The sequence below is a fragment of the Culex pipiens genome, chromosome 2 (genome assembly GCF_016801865.2).
Source record: "Culex pipiens pallens isolate TS chromosome 2, TS_CPP_V2, whole genome shotgun sequence".
NCBI classification, from domain to species: domain Eukaryota; kingdom Metazoa; phylum Arthropoda; class Insecta; order Diptera; family Culicidae; genus Culex; species Culex pipiens.
The window spans coordinates 103,795,190-103,815,657 of NC_068938.1; the positions used below are offsets into that span (position 1 = coordinate 103,795,190).

Consider the following 20,468-nt stretch of genomic DNA (forward strand, 5'->3'; position numbering starts at 1 on the left):
ACGAAGGGCGCTTTTTATAGAGTTCACAAGAATTTATGTTGGTTCAACTTCTATTTCCTGACGTCCTACGAAGGCTCGTCGTTCACAAATCTTTGTACTGTGCTTTGCTAAAGTTGTTCCGACTTATTATCGCGAAATCCTCTTCGGGACTCAGCGTTTTGACACTTTTGATCACCAAATTGTTTCGACAACCTTTTCTGCAAGCCGATGACCACTGACCCGACTGGTTCTGGGTCCGAGGACGAAAGAGTACAAACTACTTGGTGCTGAACTGCAACCGTTCTAATTTGAGAAGCTTGTCGGCTTCCGTCTTAGCCAATCCTGGTGCCTGTTCTTCCATGAGCTCCTTCTCATCCAATTTATTGAACCAGTAATCAACAATTTTTTTAACATATGGTCTCAAGTCTACGCACGTTTTTCCTTTCGTATACGTATACAGTTGTTATATATTATGATATAAGGCTACCAACTATTGCTGAGCAAAAATCCGTACACTTAGCCGATATGACCCCATACTATAACAATAACTGTTAAGGAATTATTTAGATAAATTTTGAACATAAGAAGATTAAACTGAGTGGTATTCACAGCTTACAATTAGAGAGCTTAGATATGACTTGCACGTTTTAAAACCGTAACTTGCTGATTCAAATCGTTATGATTTTTAATTGTTAAATGTTTAAAAGTTTACGAAATGTCTAATTTGCTTTTCGAGTAATATCGCTCGGAGTGTTATCAGAAAATTTGTTGATTCGGATTTACAAGGTTTTCACAAGCACAGGAGTTTTCTGAATAAATTTGGAATTTAAAATTAAACAATTGATAAACCGGACATCTACTCAAACTATCCTTTAAAATCAAACTGACAGTTATATAAATATGTCTAATAAGCAAAACAAAAAAATATTTTAATTTTAAAAGTTGTTATTGTCATCGTTAAATTCCTTATAAATCCGTAATATTCGAAAAATCCGTACAAAATTTGGCCTGTTAGAAATCTGCGAAAAAGGTCAAAAATCCGTATGGTAAGGAAAAAATCCATGCAGTTGGTAGCCTTAATTATGAACATGGCGTAAGGAACATAGGGGCAGGGGGGGGGGGCAGAATGGACCATGGGGGCAGAACGGGCCACCCTTGGTTTTGGGCTTTAGAATGGATTTAGACCAACTGTAAGGCAAGGGTCTTATAAAGGACGTCAAATAGCATCACCATACCGAAAACGACGATTGAATTCATTGTATTTTTCAAATTATGAGCAAAAATGTAAATTTATTGACAAAACCACGCAAATGTTGTTTATATCGAGGTTCTTAAATAAGCTTTCTGAAAAGTTCGATTATTTGAAAAAGTTTGCTCAATGCTTATAACGTTACTAGATGATACTACCAAGGTATACAATAGGATGTAACAAAAATGACTTTTCGGCGGGCATTCAAGGGTTTGTTCCGGTGGGCATACTAAGCCCAAATTCAAAATTTGAGCTCGATTGGACGTAACAGGAGCTGGCGCTCCGCCCTTCAATTTTAAATGGGATTTAACCCGTAAAAAAAGATTTTTTCAAAACTGTCACTTTTTGAGGCATATTGGCCACTGAAGCGTTTATTTTCAACATCATTGGCGTATAGGCCAGATCCTTGCGCATCTTTTGGTATATATAACATTGAAATTTGGAGCACCCTGGAGTTCGGTACAGACCTTCAAAGTTTGGCATTTTTTCGAAAAATCGGCCCCGGCAAAATCAAATGGCGTCTAGGGCGTCGCGAGGCGCGACGCATATCTTTTTTGCCGGGACCGATTTTACGAAAAAATGCCAAACTTTGAAGGTCTGTACCGAACTCCAGGGTGCTCCAAATTTCAATGTTATATATACCAAAAGATGCGCAAGGATCTGGCCTACACGCCAATGATGTTGAAAATAAACGCTTCAGTGGCCAATATGCCTCAAAAAGTGACATTTTTGAAAAAATCTTTTTTTACGGGTTAAATCCCATTTAAAATTGAAGGGCGGAGCGCCAGCTCCTGTTACGTCCAATCGAGCTCATATTTTGGATTTGGGCTTAGTATGCCCACCGGAACAAAACCTTGAATGCCCGCCAAAAAGTCATTTTTGTTACACTCTAGTATACAAACAACAACGGAACCTTAAAATCATTTAGAGGCTTGGTGGTGGAAGTGTTAAATTAAAATCCACTTGGGGGCAGAATGGACTACCCTTTTCCTGCCTTATAAAAACAATCAAAAGTTAAAAAATTTGAGCTAAATGGATTATTTCACTCCTGATAGCTTCACAAATCTCGATTAAATTTTCAAAAGGTCCTATCTGCATAGGAAACCCATGAGGGATAGGTTGTTTTGAAAATTTAATCTAGAAATCACGTTTAATGCAACAAAAGTTGAATTTTTAGTTGTTTCGACGCTTATTTGTAAAAATAGTGTCTTTTTTCGACATTACACTATTTTCAAAAATCTTTGTTTTTTTTAAGTTACTATTTTTATAAAAGTGATCAAATTTCATGGAAACTATAATGGAAAGGTCCCTCAAGTAAGTTTCTTATCACCCTTCAACGTTGTATTAGAAGAAATGGCTTGTTTTCTAAGGTGGCCTATTCTGCCCCGCAGGGTGGTCCGATCTGCCCCGCACCCTGGAAAGTTAGTCGAAAAAACTTTTTTTTTTAAGTGGCTCAAAAATAGTTTTAAGCAAAAAAAATCATCAACCAAGTATACAACATTGAAGGGAACATTCTGGATTCATAAATTTTTATGTTTTTCTATGGTTTTTGGTGCATTTCCCTTAGGTGGTCCATTCTGTGTTACAAACGTGGGTTGCATAGAAAACCTAGATGTTTATGCCCAAAAAAAAAGGTAAAATTCTCTCGAAATTGCTTATTTAGCAAATGTTTGATGATATATTGACATTCAGTTGAATTCAAAGTTTCCAAAATTAAGCTTAAATAAGTTGTATGTATTTTTTACATTTTTTCAAAGTAGTTTGTACATACTCCTAATGTCAATTTTCCGCATGTTTCATCACAAAATGTGTATACACAGTGAAACTACTTAAAGGTTTCTCAGGGTCATAACTAACCGAAGTTAGAAAAAACATAGAGACCCGATGCTGGATGGCGTCGATAGCTGGACCCTGCGATGATCACGTCCTCGGCCCACGTGGTGCGAAAGCAGAATTCGGGGCTTCAAACCGTTTGGGGACTCCGAACTCCGACCGCAAACCTGGAGTCACTTTTGATCGCGTACGGGGTGATACGTACACCCGGGAGATCCCGAAATACTTGACGCGCTATGTACGTTTAAAAGATTACCTAGCCGAGGTTAAAATAAAACTCAGGTTAGTCAAAAGTCGAGAAGCGTGTGACGATTGATTACCAAAAGAGAGCGCTCAATTCGCACGACGGCGCTTATATACTCCGCGGCCTCCTCCTCGTCGTCTTGGCCGTCGTCACGTGCTTTTTCCACCCAAAGCGACGTCTGTCATGGTGACGTTTTGGTCGAGCGGGCATAATTGGAGGAGTAAGGTTGGGGGGTATTTCTAGCTGGCATTTGGGTTAGGATAGGGTGGATCAACTTATCGTTTATTAATATTTATAGCCAGATATAGGTGTTTTTTTTTAAATTTAATATTATCTCATGAAGGGCTCCATACCAGCTAATGGAAAGGAATGGGAAAGGGATTTAATGTTTCAGTTGTTCAAATTTACCGTGTTTTTTCGTTTAAACCAGATGGAACATTGAGAATGGTTACAACAGGAAAAACATATGTAAAGTTACACAGCAATTACTTTTTCTTATGTAAACTCATTCAATTTAATGTTGAAATATGATGTATAGAGCATAAAGTCATAAAAATAACTCCAATGTAAATCTAAATCTAATGTAAATCATGCATCTAATGAAAATCTTGAGCATGGAAACTCAAATCTGATGAATTTCTACCCGGGATCAGCTTCCTGTAAATTCTCATTTAATGTAAATTGTATATGCAATGTTTTTCTGCCAAACATTGACTTCAAAACTACCCGAACTAAAAATAGTTATTTGGTTCTCTTTCTATCGCTCACATACTTCGCTGGCCCACTGCCTGAGCTGAACAAGTTGATGCTGTAGCTGCTCGTTTTCAAATGGCTCAGCGGGTAGCAGCAGTAACACCGAACATCCTACCCGCCGTCCGTTCAATTCCAGTCCAGCGGAATTCCGCTTGACCGTCGAAAGCTACCCCTGCCTTTGAAACATCTTCTTAAAATAAGAATTTCCTTTTGCTGCCCACTTCAATTATTTTAAAATAGAACAAACGCCTCACCCTTTTCCTATACTGCAATCCAAGTCGAGCTTCTCATTCTTATTTGCCATTTGATATCTTTTGGTACAGTCATCCGACATATTCGGAATACCCACAAATTTGGATCAATTTTGTGATAACTTGTCAATAGCATTCCAAATGCAGCTTTTCTGTCGACCCTTCTATTTTTAGAACCTTCATTTGGACATTCTCTTGCTATTTCACTAGTTAAAGTAGTTCATTTTGAACAAAAAAAACTTTATTTCAATACTATTTTATCCAGAGCAGCAGAACACTGCCTCCAAATTGCCTGTTTCATAATTGTGGGATTTTATTGTGCCTCCCACAATGGTGGAACACCTGAATTTAAATGATATTTTCACAAAAAAAAGTTATCTGACCATTCATAAAACATAACTAAGCTTGAATTTCGTTGGTTTTAGTGCGTGAAGGCATTATTTTGTAAAATTATCGATTTTCTAAGATTTTTTGAACATTGGTCGATCTGTAAACACTGTTTCGAATATGAGGGATGATTGTACATGATAAATAAGGTAAATTTACATGAATATGTTTTACTTTGTATTATATATTCAAGCGGTCAAATAAAAATGATTATTGATAAGTGTTCCAAAAATGGATCCAAAAATAATCTTGCATATCCGTTCGCATTTGCAAACTCAAAACTGTACCAAGACCTGGATTAAAAGGCGGTATCTTTTACCATCGCGATTAGACATTCGGCGATAAGCGCAGCGCCACAAGTACCAGCAATAGCATTTATCTAGGGCACGGGCGCGTGGCGTGATAACCTTCCAGTTAATCCATCGACAGGCACGCCAATCTCTCCTAAAATGTAATTTAAACTTTTAAACTTACCAAAAAGGCGCAGGTGGTTCGAGGAAAAAAATGAATTAATTGTCCAGTTCAAGACTCAACATCCTTCGGACTTCAGCGCCACCGCCCATGACTATATCGTGCGAATTTATTGAAAGCGACGCAAAAACACGTATAAAACGACTTGTTTACATAAGAGAGGAAACTTGAGACGCCGAGTGGTCGCGTTGCGGTAGAAGCTGGAACCCTACTCGGTTAAATTAGCGGCGATCATCAATAGAAGTTTGAATTAAAGACTTGAAATTCTAATGTAGGAAATGGCACTAATCTTGTGGTTCATATTTGAAACAAAGTTTAATTCAATTTAATTTTATACCTATCTTAAAATTTTGTGTAACAAATTTACAACAAATATAACAATGAAATATAAAATATTTTTTCGAAGAAGTGGCATTGCCCCTAAGTTTTTTTTTGTACAGAAAGCTGTGAGCGATCGCGAGCGCTCTCTGATTAATGCCCAGTTCATCAACCATGTTTCATTTTTTATTTGAAAACAGTTTAAAGAAACGAGGGCGGGTCATGGGTACAGCAAACACACACCGATTTGATAGTGGATTCTTGTGTTTGTGTGTGTAAAAGAATCAATCAACAATCAATATTGGTTGGATTTTTTATTTGTTGCGGTACACTCTTAGTAAAAAATAACGATATCTTGCAGAAACTACTTCCCATTCCGCTCATGTGTTTTTTTTTTCACTGTGACTAGTTTTCAGGAGTTTCCATTCACTATACACTCCGCTATCAATCGGGGGATTTTGCTCTGTTTTGGTTCGATTGAAAGGCGACCGGACAGCCCAGTCTCGCGGAAATCACAATTCTAGTTCTGCTTGATTTATTTTAGAATGCAAATCCGGAGCAACACGCTCAGTTCCTGATAGTTTGATGTCGTGCTGGGTAGGGTTGTCATCAATTAAAATATAGGGACCATCCACAAACCACGTGGACACTTTTTTGAAAATCTAAACCCCCCCCCCCCTCTTGGACAATTGTCCATACAAAAAAAAAAACTTAATAAAGGTTGGTTATTTGAAAACAATTTCCTAAAACATATATTCCAGAAGTTTTATAAAAAAATATAATAAAACAAAAAATGAGCAAAACTGAACCAAAAATTTTTAACAGTGATTTTTTTTTTGTCAGAATGAAGCTATTTTAATCCATAAATGCTTGATCCAATTCGTCAGTCGTTTTTTCTAAAGTTTGTTACATAAAAATATTGTTTTAGAATTTTGAGTAAAATGAGTAATTTCTAGACTATCATTTTATCGGAATACTCCTAATCAACTTTGCCGAAGACACCAAATTGATCAGAAAATTCCTTGCCGAGTTAAAGTTTTTCGAATATTTACATTTTTTGTATGGACAGTTGCCATTGTATGGATATCTGCGAGGACAAACCGATATGATGCAGAATGTCTACGTTATTCATATGGAAGCCCCCTTAAAGTGCTAGCAAAAAAAGAAAAAAAAGAAAAAAAAAGAAATTCATAAACTTGGATATTCAAATATTACGTTTTATGTTTTGGAATCAGAATAAAAACAAACACGTTTTAATAGAAAAAAACAACATTGCAGAAATAAATCAAAAAAACCGCAAAAGCTGGCAATTGTGTACAATAAAATGACGAGTGTAAGAACATGAACAGGAAATATTTCAAAACACAAGCTAATAGGAAATGAATGTTCTTCCTGCAGTTTTTTCCTTGCAGAGAAATCATCGAACCGTATAAAACGTTGAACTTCTTTTTTGCCCCATAACGCATATATGTCTCCTTGAATATTGCCAAAGTCCAATCGAAAATGATAATCAACTCTTTAGAGCGATAATTAATTCAACCAGTCCGCAATAACCAGTTGAAACCAGATTCGAAATTCAGTGCTATTTCAATCTGTTTCTTGTTTCTTTTTTTTGCACGCTACCAGTTTCTGACACCTTTTGTTGCGGTTTATTTCGCCCCGAGAGATAATACCTGCGAGGCACCGACGGATATGGCCCCAACTTGTGCTGATAGGGTGGGACATTTGTGCCATTTGGGCACGTAATCACGGGGCGAAAGTTGTTTCCGTGCAAAATTATTGTACTTTTCTTCAAGTTAGTAACGCAAGTTAGGATGAAAAAAATCTACCCTACCCGCGTTCAAGTTCAAGGATTACTACTGGATTTGTGATCACTCTTCGTCTTCCTTTTAAGATTGCTTACCTTTGGAACCTATCGTCGGTCTTTGGTGGGTACTAAACATTGGTTTTAGTGCACTCTGGTTTGAGTATATCGTTGTTTTTCAATGATGATTTTACGATCTCTTTACCATTTATTACTGATTTAAGCCAAATTGGATTAGACGAATGACCCCCTATCGGCTGAAAAATTTAAATTAAAAATTTAGTAGAGCACTGGACCAGACATAGCATAGCATAGCATAATGGGTCTGCAACACGCTGTAGGGGGTGCCAGAATGGCCAATTCAATATTCTTAGACAATTTGATTGTTGCCCGGTACAACCAAAAATATCTACACCCAACTGGCAGTCGAATGATTGTGATGCATGGCGGCATGAAAGTATATCAGATTCTGCATGAAATCTGTCCTCATTAGGGTGCCCAGAATATGGAACTTTTTTTCAAAACCTCGCTCCACAAGCTGAATATTGTTCCTTGACCTATTTTAGGACTCTGGGCCAAATATGGGCTCATCATTTACCCATTGATACTCGGAGGTGAAGTTTGTATGGAAAAAATCGAAAAAATGTATGGAAAACCCATTTTTTTACGGTTTGGTCTGCACGGTGCGCTACTTCCATCCAAATGTTCTCAAAAGTGAGATTCTTATTGGAAATTTAATGCTCTACAACTTTGTAGAACATACCAAAGCTGTAAAACTCGATCCTGAAAAATTATTAGCAATTTAAAAAAGTCATTTTAGTATGAAAAACATTTTTTTCGCCGACTTTAGGCTCGGGTATCAATGGGTTAATCTCATCCAATTTCGCTCAAAATTTACACAGATGCTTAAAATAACCCAAAAAACCGTTTTCCGCTTGTGGAGCAGGGGGTCATTTTTTCTGGGCACCCTAGTCCTCATGCATTTTTTGCGATATGACATTTTTGCCCGTTACCGACAATTATCGACATTACCGACGGCTTTTTGGTTGTATTTCACAAAAAAAACCTTTAACAGAAAACGAGGATTGAACCACCATCTTCTTGGTTATTGATCCGACACGCTACCACCGCGCCATGGACGCTTGATGAAACGGGAGTGAAAGAGCATCAACATATGCTTCTCTTTGGAGTGTTGCTCGGGGACGGGCCAGCATTATATGTGTTGGTGAGAACTGCATATCGCTGAAATTTTACACGCGGGCAAAAATGATCTACGGGCTTGCTGCAAAAAATGTTAAAAAATGTGACATTTTCTGCAGCAAATCCAATGTTGCACATTTTGAGATATATTTTTCCTTTGGGTGTAAGAACGTAAATTTCCACACTGTGCTCCAAGGCTACGCCCATACAGTCCCGTGGGGATTTGGGAGGGGATGTTTTTGTAGAGCACTGGACCAGACATAACTGGAAAAATAAATAAAAAATATAAAGCCGAGTTGCAATCCAAAATGTAAACTAAACAGTAGAAGTGCAAACTGCATCTGAAAAAAAATCCAGTATAACTAACTGATCGGAACAACGTTTAGTATTACGAGTGGCAACATTGCACGTCGTTGTTGAAAATCTCAATAAATCGAGTTTTGAAAATCAATAAATATATTTACATTAGTATATATGAAAAACTTTTTTTCATTTTTAAATATAATTAGGTTTTTTCGAACTCTTCACTTTTTTTAAATTAAAAGCCACAGATCAGAAAACGGTAGAAAAATTGATGAAATATTATTCTACAAAGTTAAAATTACTTTTTTTGCCTTCCTCACCTTACTGAGGAAAGTCTATAAAATCACTCGAAAAATGAACTTCATAATTTGACAACCTAGACCCACCTTCATGTATACATATCGACTCAGAATCATGTTCTGAGCAAATGTCTGTGTGGATGTGTGTAGGTGGGTGGACAAAAAATTGTCACTCGATTATCTCCGGACTGGATGAACGGATTTTGACCGTATTAGTCTCATTCGATCCGTCTTGGGGTCCCATAGGTCTCTATTTAAAATCAGCAAGTTTAACAAAGTAATTCTAAAGTTATGCTAAAAAAACGATTTTGACGTTTGTCCGGAAGATTGTAAAAAGGGTGGTTTTTGCAAGAAAACCGATCATATTATACATTTTCAGAAAGGTATTGAAAAGACCAACCGTATCAAAAGTTATTAGCATTTAAGTGTTATTTGTACACTTTTTGGGGGTAGGATCTCAGATATTTCAATAAAAATGATGTCCGGGTCCATCATGCGACCTGTTGTTAGTTAGATAATCTAAAGACCTTTCAAATGAGCCTAAAACATCGAGGATCTGACAACCCTATCAAAAGTTATTAGCACTTAAGTGTTATTTATACACTTTTTGGAGGCCGGATTTCAGATATTGTGATAGAAATATTGTCTGAATCTTCCATGTGAACTATCGTTGGATAGGTTTTTTATCAGACCCTGCCGATGAGCCAGAAATATTGAAGGTCTGCGAACCCTATCAAAAGAACTGAGTGATAAAGTTTATTTGTTAGACATGTTAAGGGGGAATGTTGTTATTTTTACTGAATGTATTGACTTTATGAATATGAGGAAGGCACCAACCACCTAAAGGTGGATTAAGTAACGTTTTTATATATATAAACACACGGGGTTTGCTTGTAATCATCACGAGTTATCGCGATTTTACGAAAAAAGCTTTTTTAATATTATGAAGTTTAGAAAAGTACTTCAAAAGTTATGCTAAAAAAACCATTTTGGCTAAAGTTCGGAAGATTGTAAAAAGGGGTGATTTTTGTGACCAAACCCGCCTTGTTATATATTTTTAGAAAGGTATTTGAAAGACCTTTCCAATGGGCCTAAATCATCGAAAACCTGACAACCCTATCAAAAGTTATTAGCACATAAGTCTCATTTACAAACTTTTTGGAGGTCGGATGTCAGATAATTCGATGAAAGTGGTGTCCGGGTCCACCCTGTGATCAATCGTTAGTTAGATAATTGATTGACCTTGAAATGAATAAAACATCGAAGATCTGACATCCCTATCAAAAGTTATGAGCACTTAAGTGTCATTTATACACTTTTTTGAGGCCAAATCTCAGATATGTTGATGAAAACGTCCGGCTCTATCAGGCGACCCATCGTTGGATGGGTAATCAAAATACCTTTCTAATGAGTTGCGTAAAAGAGGTTTTGGTGGACTCACCAGCTCACCACACATAATCGGACGCCAAGAAATGAGCAGAAACTTGCAACAGAGACCACAAAAGTCCCGGGGGTCGTTAAAAAGGATTGCTTTGCTTTTTCAAATGAGTACAAAAGATTGAAAACCTGACAACTCTATCAAAAGTATATTAATGCGAGGAAGGCACCAACCACCTTAAGGTGGATTAAGTAACGTTTTTTGAAATTAAAATGAGCAACTCTCTACGAAATCTGCCGATTTCGACCATTTTTATTTTTTTTATTTTTTTATTTGACTCAAACTTTGTGGGGGCCTTCCCTATGACCAAATAAGCTATTTGGCGTCATTGGTTCACCCATACAAGTCTCCATACAATTTTGGCTACTGTCCATACAAAAATGGTATGTAAATATTCAAACAGCTGTAACTTTTGAGTGAATTTTCTGATCAATTTGGTGTCTTCGGCAAAGTTGTAGGTATTGGTGAGGACTATTGAGAAAAAAAACTAGGTACACGGAATTTTTTAATCAACTTTTTTCACAAAAACTCAATTTCCCAAAATACGTATTTTTTGATTTTCGAGATTTTTTTATATGTTTTAGGGGACAAAAATCCGCAACTTTTGAGCCATAGAGAAACATGGTCAAAAAATTTGCCGCCGAGTTATGATTTTGTGGAAAAAATCTAAATTTCATGCAAAAACAAATTTGACGTTATTTTTTAATGCAAAATTGATTTTGCAATCGAAAACTACTTTACAGATTTTTTGATAAAGTGCTCCGTTTTCAAGATATAGCCACCGAAAGTTTGATTTTAGCGAAATATTTGCAGTTTTTCGATTTTTAAAAATAGTGACCATGAGTGACCATTTCTGAAAATATTTTTTTTTAAGTTCAGAAAATTTGCTATAAAATTGTCTAAGAGACATTGAATATTGGACCTCGGGTTGCTGAGATACAGCCGCTTTAAGAAATAGAAACACGAAAATTGAAGTTTTTTAAGCCTCACCCAAACAACTCACCATTTTCTAAAGTCGATTTCTCAGCAACTAATGGTCCGATTTTCAATGTTAAAATATGAAACATTCGTAAAATTTTCCGATCTTTTCGAAAAAAATATTTTGAAAAAAATTGAATCAAGACTAGCATTTTAAATGGACGTAATATTCAATGTTTGGCCCTTTTTAAACTAACTAACAAGTCTTGACTTATAAATTTTCAAAATATTTTTTTTCGATTTTAATTTATATATAGCGGAATGAAAAGGAACAACTCGTCTCTTTGTATTCATAGTAATGCATTCTGCTAAAACGCTCAACCAAACCACAACGAAATTTTTTGCTCCCTGATTTTACGGGCCAACTTTAAAAGGGGGGGGAGACAAAAACTGTAAATAAAATTTGTACCAGCCTAAATTACTGCTTGATACATTTGAAAAAAGATCTGTACGTCTGTTCGAACATTTTGTATTTTGGAGGATTATTGGCTTCTGACTGTAGCAAGTAGACTTCTTATAAAATTACTATAGTTAAAAGGTCAAGTGCTGGATCCAAAAATTTGAATAGCTCTTGGGGCTATTACAAGCTTAAAATTTAACCACCTCGAGGCAACTTTGCGACCACATCCCAATTTCACATCGCATACGCCAACGGGCGTGCTGATTGCCTCTAGGCAAGGTCTACCACCTTCACTTTTATCGGGAGCACAAAATCTACCTGAAAATGCTCTCTACTCCAAACTGCAACAAGTAGATACCTATACCTACCTCCCTCCGACTTGCCCAACAAGCCTCTGCTTAAGTTGATCATTGTTTTGGTCTGCCCCGACATCGTACGATCAACCTGCAACACCGGTTTCGAAGGTGCGTGCTGCACATCTGGTTCTGCTCAAGTCGGACCTCGCCTGGGTGACAGTTTGAACAACCCTACTTGACGAGGAGGTCGCGCTGCTGTGACGACGTTCGTGGCCGCCACCTAATTGTTCTGGTTTGCGTATACGCGATCAGTCGCCGCCTGCTACTGATATTAATAATTTATAAATTAGTGACGGGGACTACGAGGCGTTACGGACACACGTACGGTTGAGCCTGTCTTGGTGTGAGCCTCCTCACCGCCAAACCGAGGTTCACCTCGGCAGGCTCGCTCAGTCTGTTACTTTGTGTCGTGGCAAACGTTTCGCGCGCGGAGCGACTTAAGCGCATCTTACTTAACTTCCCCGGGGTGTACTTCTTCATTCGAAGCTAGTCGAAGCAAACTGAGAACGAGGAAGAAAGATTCAGTGAAGCACCCGGCAACGTGTGTGATGTGGTGTTCCTCGCGTGAGGAAAAGGACCGTTGATGTAATTTGGACGTAACTTGGACCGTTTGCTACCCGTGAGCATGTACGTCGTCGCGTTTGCGTATCGGTACACCTGGAATCGCGAGATCGTCTTCAACTCCCAAAAGCTGGTTAAGAGACGGCCGAAACTTGCCGCCTGAGGTGCTGTGCTGGGATATTTTCTGACCAACGGACAGGATACCCTGGATATCTGGAGCGCAGCCGGAAAAAGGATTGTGCTGTAAGGGCGAATACCGCAGAAACCGGAAGCAGAAAGAGAGAGAGGAAGAACGTGTGCGAAATTGTGCGTGTGAGAAGCGACCTCGAATTTTGTTTTGGCACCACTGGCAGGGATCTGAAACGACGACGAGAAGTGAAGTTATATCTGTGATCTAAAAATTGCTGTGTTTAGTATTGTACCATGGAAATTTTGTTGTTCAGTTGAATTAATCAACGTTTAGAAAAGAAAAAAAGAAGCAAGCACACTCGAAATAGCCATTTGAACTTATGTTTCCCCCCTCAACACAAACTCTCTCTATTCGTCTATTCGCCGTAACAAGTAAAATTCTATAAACAATTTCCCCGTTACAATTACATCGCTACACGAGTGAAACCATTCGCCTAATGTCAGACCAATCTATCCTTATCGTAAACTGAAAGTTTACAAACGCCATATTTACGCGAAATCCCCATAGTCGTAGTCCTTAATATAAGCACCTTAACGAAGAAAAAGAAGAACCCCGTCGACAAGAAGAATCAAAGTAAAAACCAGAACTAAACTCCAGTACAAAAGCGATTAAAAAATCTGAGCCAAGAAGCCGTCAGAACAAACAACTTGGTGTGCGAAGAAACCCACTACGCAGCAGAAAAAAACGAGGTACAGAAAATACTCCCAGCACTAGCGCAAAAAAAAGGCAAGTCGGCAGCGGACAGGCAAAATGAATGACTACGGTTAGTATCTTCTAGAAATCGAGAGAGGGGGCATACGCAAAAGCGGGTTTTCGCTGTGATAAGAGATTTGCCGATCGCGGGACCGGGGTTGGTTGTCCGGGGAAAACCCGAAGCCCAATTGGTTAAGGGTCCACCGGACAGACAGACAGGGCATTGACGGAACGTTGCTCAAGGATAGCTTGAGTTTATGTATCGTTCTAGAGAGGTACTAGACGAGTACACCAATACCGACACGCGCTGGACTGTAGACGACGACTTGGTTCAAGCATGACGAGCATGTTTGTTGATACATATTTATTATTTGTCTCGGAAGTTTTCTCGGGTACATAGTGACTCCACTTTTGAAAACTTCATGAAAGCTTAGAACTAAACAATGCAGAAAAAAATTTGGAGCGTCTTTTCAAAAATTTTCGTCGAATACAATCACTCTATGTATATTTCCTTATTAATCACATTATCATTATATAACTCAAAATTGAAAGTGCAACATTGCTGTTGTAGAAGATCGACCCTCAAAGGCATTCATCCCCTATCTTGACACCTAGAATCGTATTAATATTTATCAACAGATAGCTTTTTGAACAGCCTTCCAAATGAGTTATTTGGTTTGTAAATCTGTTTATCTGGTATCTGGTGTCATGAAATATTGGTAATTTAATCGATTTTCGTTGATTTTTGTTGTTGATTGAAGACAACTGTCCATCAGCGATTCCACGTCAACAAGCAGGATCCAGATTAAAAATGCTCCGATTTGGCATGGAAGTTCCATGTCCATAATATTGTGGATTTAGCTCGTAGCTGGATTTTCTGGCATCTTCTCACGGTCATTGGAAACGGTCGTGGATAGACCTAGGGGTTCCCAGTTGGAGTGAAAAAATTCAATTTATAGAAAAATTATGGATTAAAATTTTGCTTTTTTACCACTTCTCCGACATCAGGAATAATTGTTTGAACATGCTCGCAATTTTTTTATTCGGTCGGAAAAATATTATTTATCTTGAAAAAACATTCATTTTTAATCACATAGTCACCCCTAATTCTGGCTCGATGCCGCCATCATGCGACCGCGTGCTCCGTTTGTTTGTCAACAAAGCTGCAGCTGGATGGTGAGACGAAGTGAGGGGGGAAGAGATTTTGACATTTTTATGCCCGCATCTGGCCCGCCGCCTATTTCGTCGGTCACTGAGTCGCCGGTCGGTTCCAGTGACCGAGTCCAGCTAGGTACTGATCGTACAATAATTAGACCCGTATTTTTTGTTTGGCGATCAGGGTGGTCTTATCGGAAATAGGGTGGTCCAAAATATTGCGTCTTTTTACGATTTTCGCAAAAAAAAAAAACATTTTTCAAATAATCATATCACCGGAACAGATGAAGCAGTTTTGGCTCGCCGTGTTTCAAAAGAAATGTGATGAGTGGGGATTTTTATGAAAAATACTAAGACATTTTTTTTTATTATTTATTTTTTCACTAAAGTACATAATTCTTAATAGGGGCTTAGAGGACCCCAAAACGGACCGAACAAGGCTAACCCAGCCAAAATTGATTCAGCCAGTTCTGAGATAATTGTGTGGTTGAATGTTGCTCAAAGTGACATCCTAAACACGGGATTAATTGTCTTTTTTTAAATGATTTTAAAATAATATTTTGAATTCATTAATACATTTCGGAGGTTGCATTACTGAAATAAGGTCTTAAGCGTTCCTTATAATGGATTGTGGTTCAAAGTGAATGTCAAAATTGAAATTGAGTAAAATCTAGTCAAAAAATTGTGCTGAAAGCTTTAATTTTCTGATTTTAGTCGTTTTATCCAAAAGTAAATATCGCGAAAATCGCTCTTTTCAACGGTCAATAAATCTAAAGTTTTTTTGAATAGGTCCTATAAACATGTGAAAGATAATAGTTTATAGGACCTATTAAAAAAAATAATCTAGAAATGAACTTCGTTTTATTCAAGATTACGAGAACTTCGTAGATGACACGATCGTAACAATTCTTTTTCACACAGTAAAAAAACATGACAATATTACATCGAGAAATGTTGACAGATTTTGTGTCAGAAATAATATCTAGAGTTTTTTTTTGGAAAGGTCCTATAAACTACTGTCTTTCATATGTTTATAGGACCGTTTAAAAAACTCTAGATATGTTATATTACCTTTAAATAAATGTTAAATTCTATTTATTTGTAATTTCTCATACACTACATAAAATGAAGTAAAATTAAATATATCGAAAAAGAATATTAATATTCACATAGTAACATTAAAATTCAAATTTTTCAATCTTCCAATTTTATAATTTTTGACTGTGTTGGAGAAATTTTTATTTATTGTTGATCCTCACACAATTTAAAATTGACAGAGATATCAAAATTTTACGAAATCCGTGAAGTCATGAAGATTGAAGATTCACTAATTCGAATCATCATTACGCCAACACCGCCAACTTGGATATCATATTCTGGGAGCACTTTAGAGCCATTTTTGATAGTATTTGATTCGATTATCCAATGTGAAAATTTGCGAGAACTTCGGATAATCGAGTCTGAACAGTTTCTTGAAAACAGATATTACATAACAAAAAATCCGATGGTAGAATCGCATGCAAAATCACATGCTCATCACCTTCGTCCAAAAAGGACACCTAATACTACACACTGCATGTACAATTCTTGTAAACACAAGAAAAAAGTTGCAATCGACGGGATTCAAACCCAGCACCAACAGTACGGACTGGCGTCTTAGCCCGCTCGGCCATCAGACCGATGAAGAATCGAGAGACGCATATATGAGCTTGACATTTCGGTGAAGTAGGTTTCCCATACTGATGGGCTACATATTTTAGGGTGTAATATTACATAGAATTTCATAAAATAATGCAAAATTTATTTTACACGCAGCTAGATTACTCCTTTTTTTGCTGTGTAGTACTTCGGCAAAGTTGACAATATTTGTACTTTAGAAAAAGTTAGAAAAAAGCTGTTTTGCACTCATTAAACATCACGTTTTTCAAAAAACTGTAATCAAGTTCCAAACAAAAGAAAGTATCGAAAGGCTACTGATTATGTTAAGCATAAGTGTGAGCATAAGTGAGTATCGAAAGTTTACTGATTCTGTTGTGGATAAACTTTTTTTTAAGCACTATTAAGAATGCTGAATGTTACTTCTTTTCAAATTATTTTGAAATAGTTTTTAATCTTTTCAATTTTCCTCACTCATCTTTATTATTCGTATCACGGACGGCAACATAAAGCCTGGAAAAATGAATCTGTTTTAAAATTTTAGTTTTTTATGGTAATATAAGAAGAGTTTGGTTGCTCATAGTAGGAATATCTCCCTCAGGAATACCTGCTGATGATACAAGCATCTCCGCCAAAGGTAGAAGCCTTCGTGTCATCACAAGAAGATTACAAAAAAGCTTGGATATTTTCAATTCTTATTTGAAAGAATGGAAAATTACTCCAAATGCTGCAAAAACTCAACTTATTATTTTCCCTCACAAACCAAGGGCTGATTTTCTTAAACCAAAAAGTCATCACATTATAAAGATGAATGAGGTAAATTTAAAGTGGGAGGATCAAGTGAAATATCTTGGACTTGCTTTTGACAAAAACCTTACTTACAAGGATCAATTTGAAAGTATCCAGGTTAAATGTAACAAATATATTAAATGTTTGTATCCACTTATAAACAGGAATTCTAGACTTTGTCTCAAGAATAAACTGTTAATTTATAAACAAATTTTCAGACCTGCCATGCTTTATGCTGTGCCGATCTGGACAAGCTGTTGCTTAACCAAGAAGAAAAAACTTCAGAGGATTCAGAACAAAATTCTGAAAATGATTCTGAAACTTCCTCCCTGGTTCAGCACCAGTGAACTTCATCAATTAGCCGAAGTTGACACTTTGGATGTTATGTCCAATAAGATAATTGATGCATTTCGACAAAAATCATTGCAGTCTTCAGCTGCATTGATCCGCTCTTTATATAGTTTATAAGTTAGTTTTAAGGTATCCCTTTTCCCTTTTGTACATGTAGGACCTCCTACATTTGAAATCACTGAATAGCGAAAGCTACAATATTTCATGAATAAATGAAAATTGCTAGTATTTAAAATTGAGGTGAAAAGTCATCGATTGTGATTGGACACTCAATAATATTTTAACTGAATGAATGTATATGGAAAAGAAAATCTGAATAAAAATAAATTAAAAAAAAAAAAGGAATACCTGGTACTAAATCATTGGTATATCAGCGCAGCTGTGAATTCCAGCTTCCAAAGTAACATAACTTATATGGACATATTTGCACTTTAGCACAACGCTGACAGTCCGAGTGAACCTACTCCAGGGCGTTTGTGTTAGTTGGGTTGTATTTTTTGAATAAATTATTAACACGACTTGACTCAACTATAACCCTATGCAAGTGCAAGTGTGAGTCCCTCCCTAACCAGTTTAAAAGGCAATCACGATTAAGATTGCTATCTCTAGTGTGCAAACAACAATGCAGTTTCAATCATTTCTATTAACGTCAAATGCCGTTAATTGATTGATTCATTGCTCTAAACTAAACAATATATGCGCTATTATGTGCTAATTGCTCAATTAGTGTCTAAACATTGAACCGCGGTTTCATCCCGCCCAATTGGTCGGAGAATTTGCGCATTTTCACACCCCGCATTCAGCACCATCTGTCCCGATCTGGTTCAATTGCTGACACGTGGGTAAGCGTGCTTGTTTGTGTGTCTTTGTAACATGATCTAGTTTGAGTGATTTGTTTGACCAACGCACTGCTGTTTTGCTTTGCAAATTGGTTATATAAATACGTCTCGCGTCTGTGGTGTGGAGTTGTTAATTTATGAATCAACTGCGTCAAAGGCATTCCAGGTGAGAAATCTGGATTTTGCTGGATAGCTGATCGAAACATTTAAATTAGACTATCTGGACTGGACAGAGCAAAATAGCTGGGGTTGGTAGAACAAGCTTAGCGATGTTCTGCCACGGGGAAACTCCTAGAAGCTGGTGGCGTGCAGTATCAGTAAACTGACAACGCAGAGTGCAAACACTTCTGACCCGTCCTCAATTTGGGCGCTGAAGCGACTCGAACGGACGGAGATACAGCCTGGCTCTTATCAGTGGGTGCCTCACACGGCCGGGATTTATGAAAATAATGGCGGTACTGGTATTGCAACAGCTTTGCGCAAGGGTCGGAGCAGTTATAGAGCTCCGGAATCGAGCTTGCAGTCGTTGATAATGGCGAGAAGTCGGAGCTTTGCTCGGACAAAAGAGATCGACTTGTCTACACCCAAAGAATGGCAGCGCCTACTTAAGAGGAGCGCCTACTTAAGAGGAAAAAGCTCTCAGATTGAGAGTAAAAAGATACACTGTGAGGGTAATTTGAGATTTGAGGCCTTTTCACTCTCAGTTGTATGATGTTAATAATCGTAGATAAAAGAAAATGTGAAAAGATATCACAAGTTTCATGTCGTGTTTATTATAGTTTGTAAGAAAATACATCAATTTCAAAATTGATTTTTATTTTTCCAACGCTTCATAATTGCAAAGTCAAACAGTTTGTCCGATAATTGCAGCGCTTGTAAAGTGCCGTGACTGACGTAACGCCTTCGCGCCTCACACCACCGTAATAATCAATCACAAGACTCGAACAGATCTGCTGATTTTGATAAAGACTATCTACCTCTCAAAGGTATTTACTCGGGGAACGGGAAGGCGGGAATGATTAAAACCGGTTCAATCCAGACATCGGGAGACGCTGGCGCACAATCTGCAGATGTTTCTGACGAACCTTTTGAATAGAGAACAAAACTGCGTCACGTTTCGTGAAAGCGTGATTTGCTCCACCCGCGGAGGATAGGACACAGATGCGCTTTCGGGAATATCTTAGCAGTTGCGAGGGGGAAACAGGGTTAAGGCAGGTGACGTCTCGACGTCGTCTTCGGTTTCAGAAAGGGGGAACACGTAAGACGGTGCCAGGATGGAAGTTGCTTGAAGTCAACAGGTACAGCAATAAAGGAAGGGGAAGACTTGCTGGAAGGAGGGGTTTGGAAAAACCGCGGGATTCCCAATCATGTTTTTCTGACATTTAATACACCTGTTTGTGAACGTCAATACAAGGGGGCAAAGGGTTGAAATATATAACGTTGAGAATAACGTTTAAAGAAGAATTTTGTTGAAACAACTTGTTCGTGAAACACGAATTTAATTTTAAAAATAATGAGATTGTTTTTCCCCAAGAACCAATGCAATTGCGCGATGCGCTCTGATTAGAACCATCGACATCGAGGGCACTCGGAACGCTTGATACGTTCTTCTAAACGCTGTCTAGCACACGCAATTCTGAGACAACGCTGACCCACTTTTGAGAGCTGCTAAAAACAACACTTTGATTTTAGAAACGTACTGATAACGCATTTACTGCTGCTGTGATCGATTGGTATGAGAGTTGTTGTTGTTTGTAGAATGCAGTTATCAAAGAAGTGGAACAAGGCTGCAATCAATCTTGACCAAATTGAGCGTGATGAAATCACGATCTGAACTGCCATCACGCGTTGCAAACAAAAAAGTTGCTCAAATCTGCAGCGCTGCTTAGTCCAAGGTTCTCTCAAAACGAGTCTAGAACCCGCGAGTTGGACTCCCCAAGGTTCTTCCTATTTTTGCGGACCAAGTTGAAC

At 37.7% G+C, this 20,468-nt stretch overlaps 2 protein-coding genes across 3 annotated transcripts in view; one reads left to right on the forward strand and one right to left on the reverse strand.

Moving 5' to 3' along the window:
- Nucleotides 1-20,468, forward strand: part of LOC120427768 (activating transcription factor of chaperone) — a 32,503-nt gene that overhangs the window by 6,382 nt on the left and 5,653 nt on the right. Inside the window, exon 1 of one of the 2 annotated variants that reach the window (XM_039592697.2) lies at nucleotides 12,667-13,777. The exons of the other annotated variant lie outside the window; for it this stretch is intronic. Within the exon in view, the coding sequence (XP_039448631.1) occupies nucleotides 13,765-13,777 (13 nt within the window). The 5' untranslated portion in view covers nucleotides 12,667-13,764. Of the gene's footprint in view, nucleotides 1-12,666; nucleotides 13,778-20,468 lie in introns of those variants that run through there. 2 annotated transcript variants of the gene reach the window in all.
- The window catches only part of LOC120428101 (uncharacterized), a 581,627-nt gene that overhangs the window by 4,822 nt on the left and 556,337 nt on the right, over nucleotides 1-20,468 (reverse strand). The window lies entirely within an intron of this gene.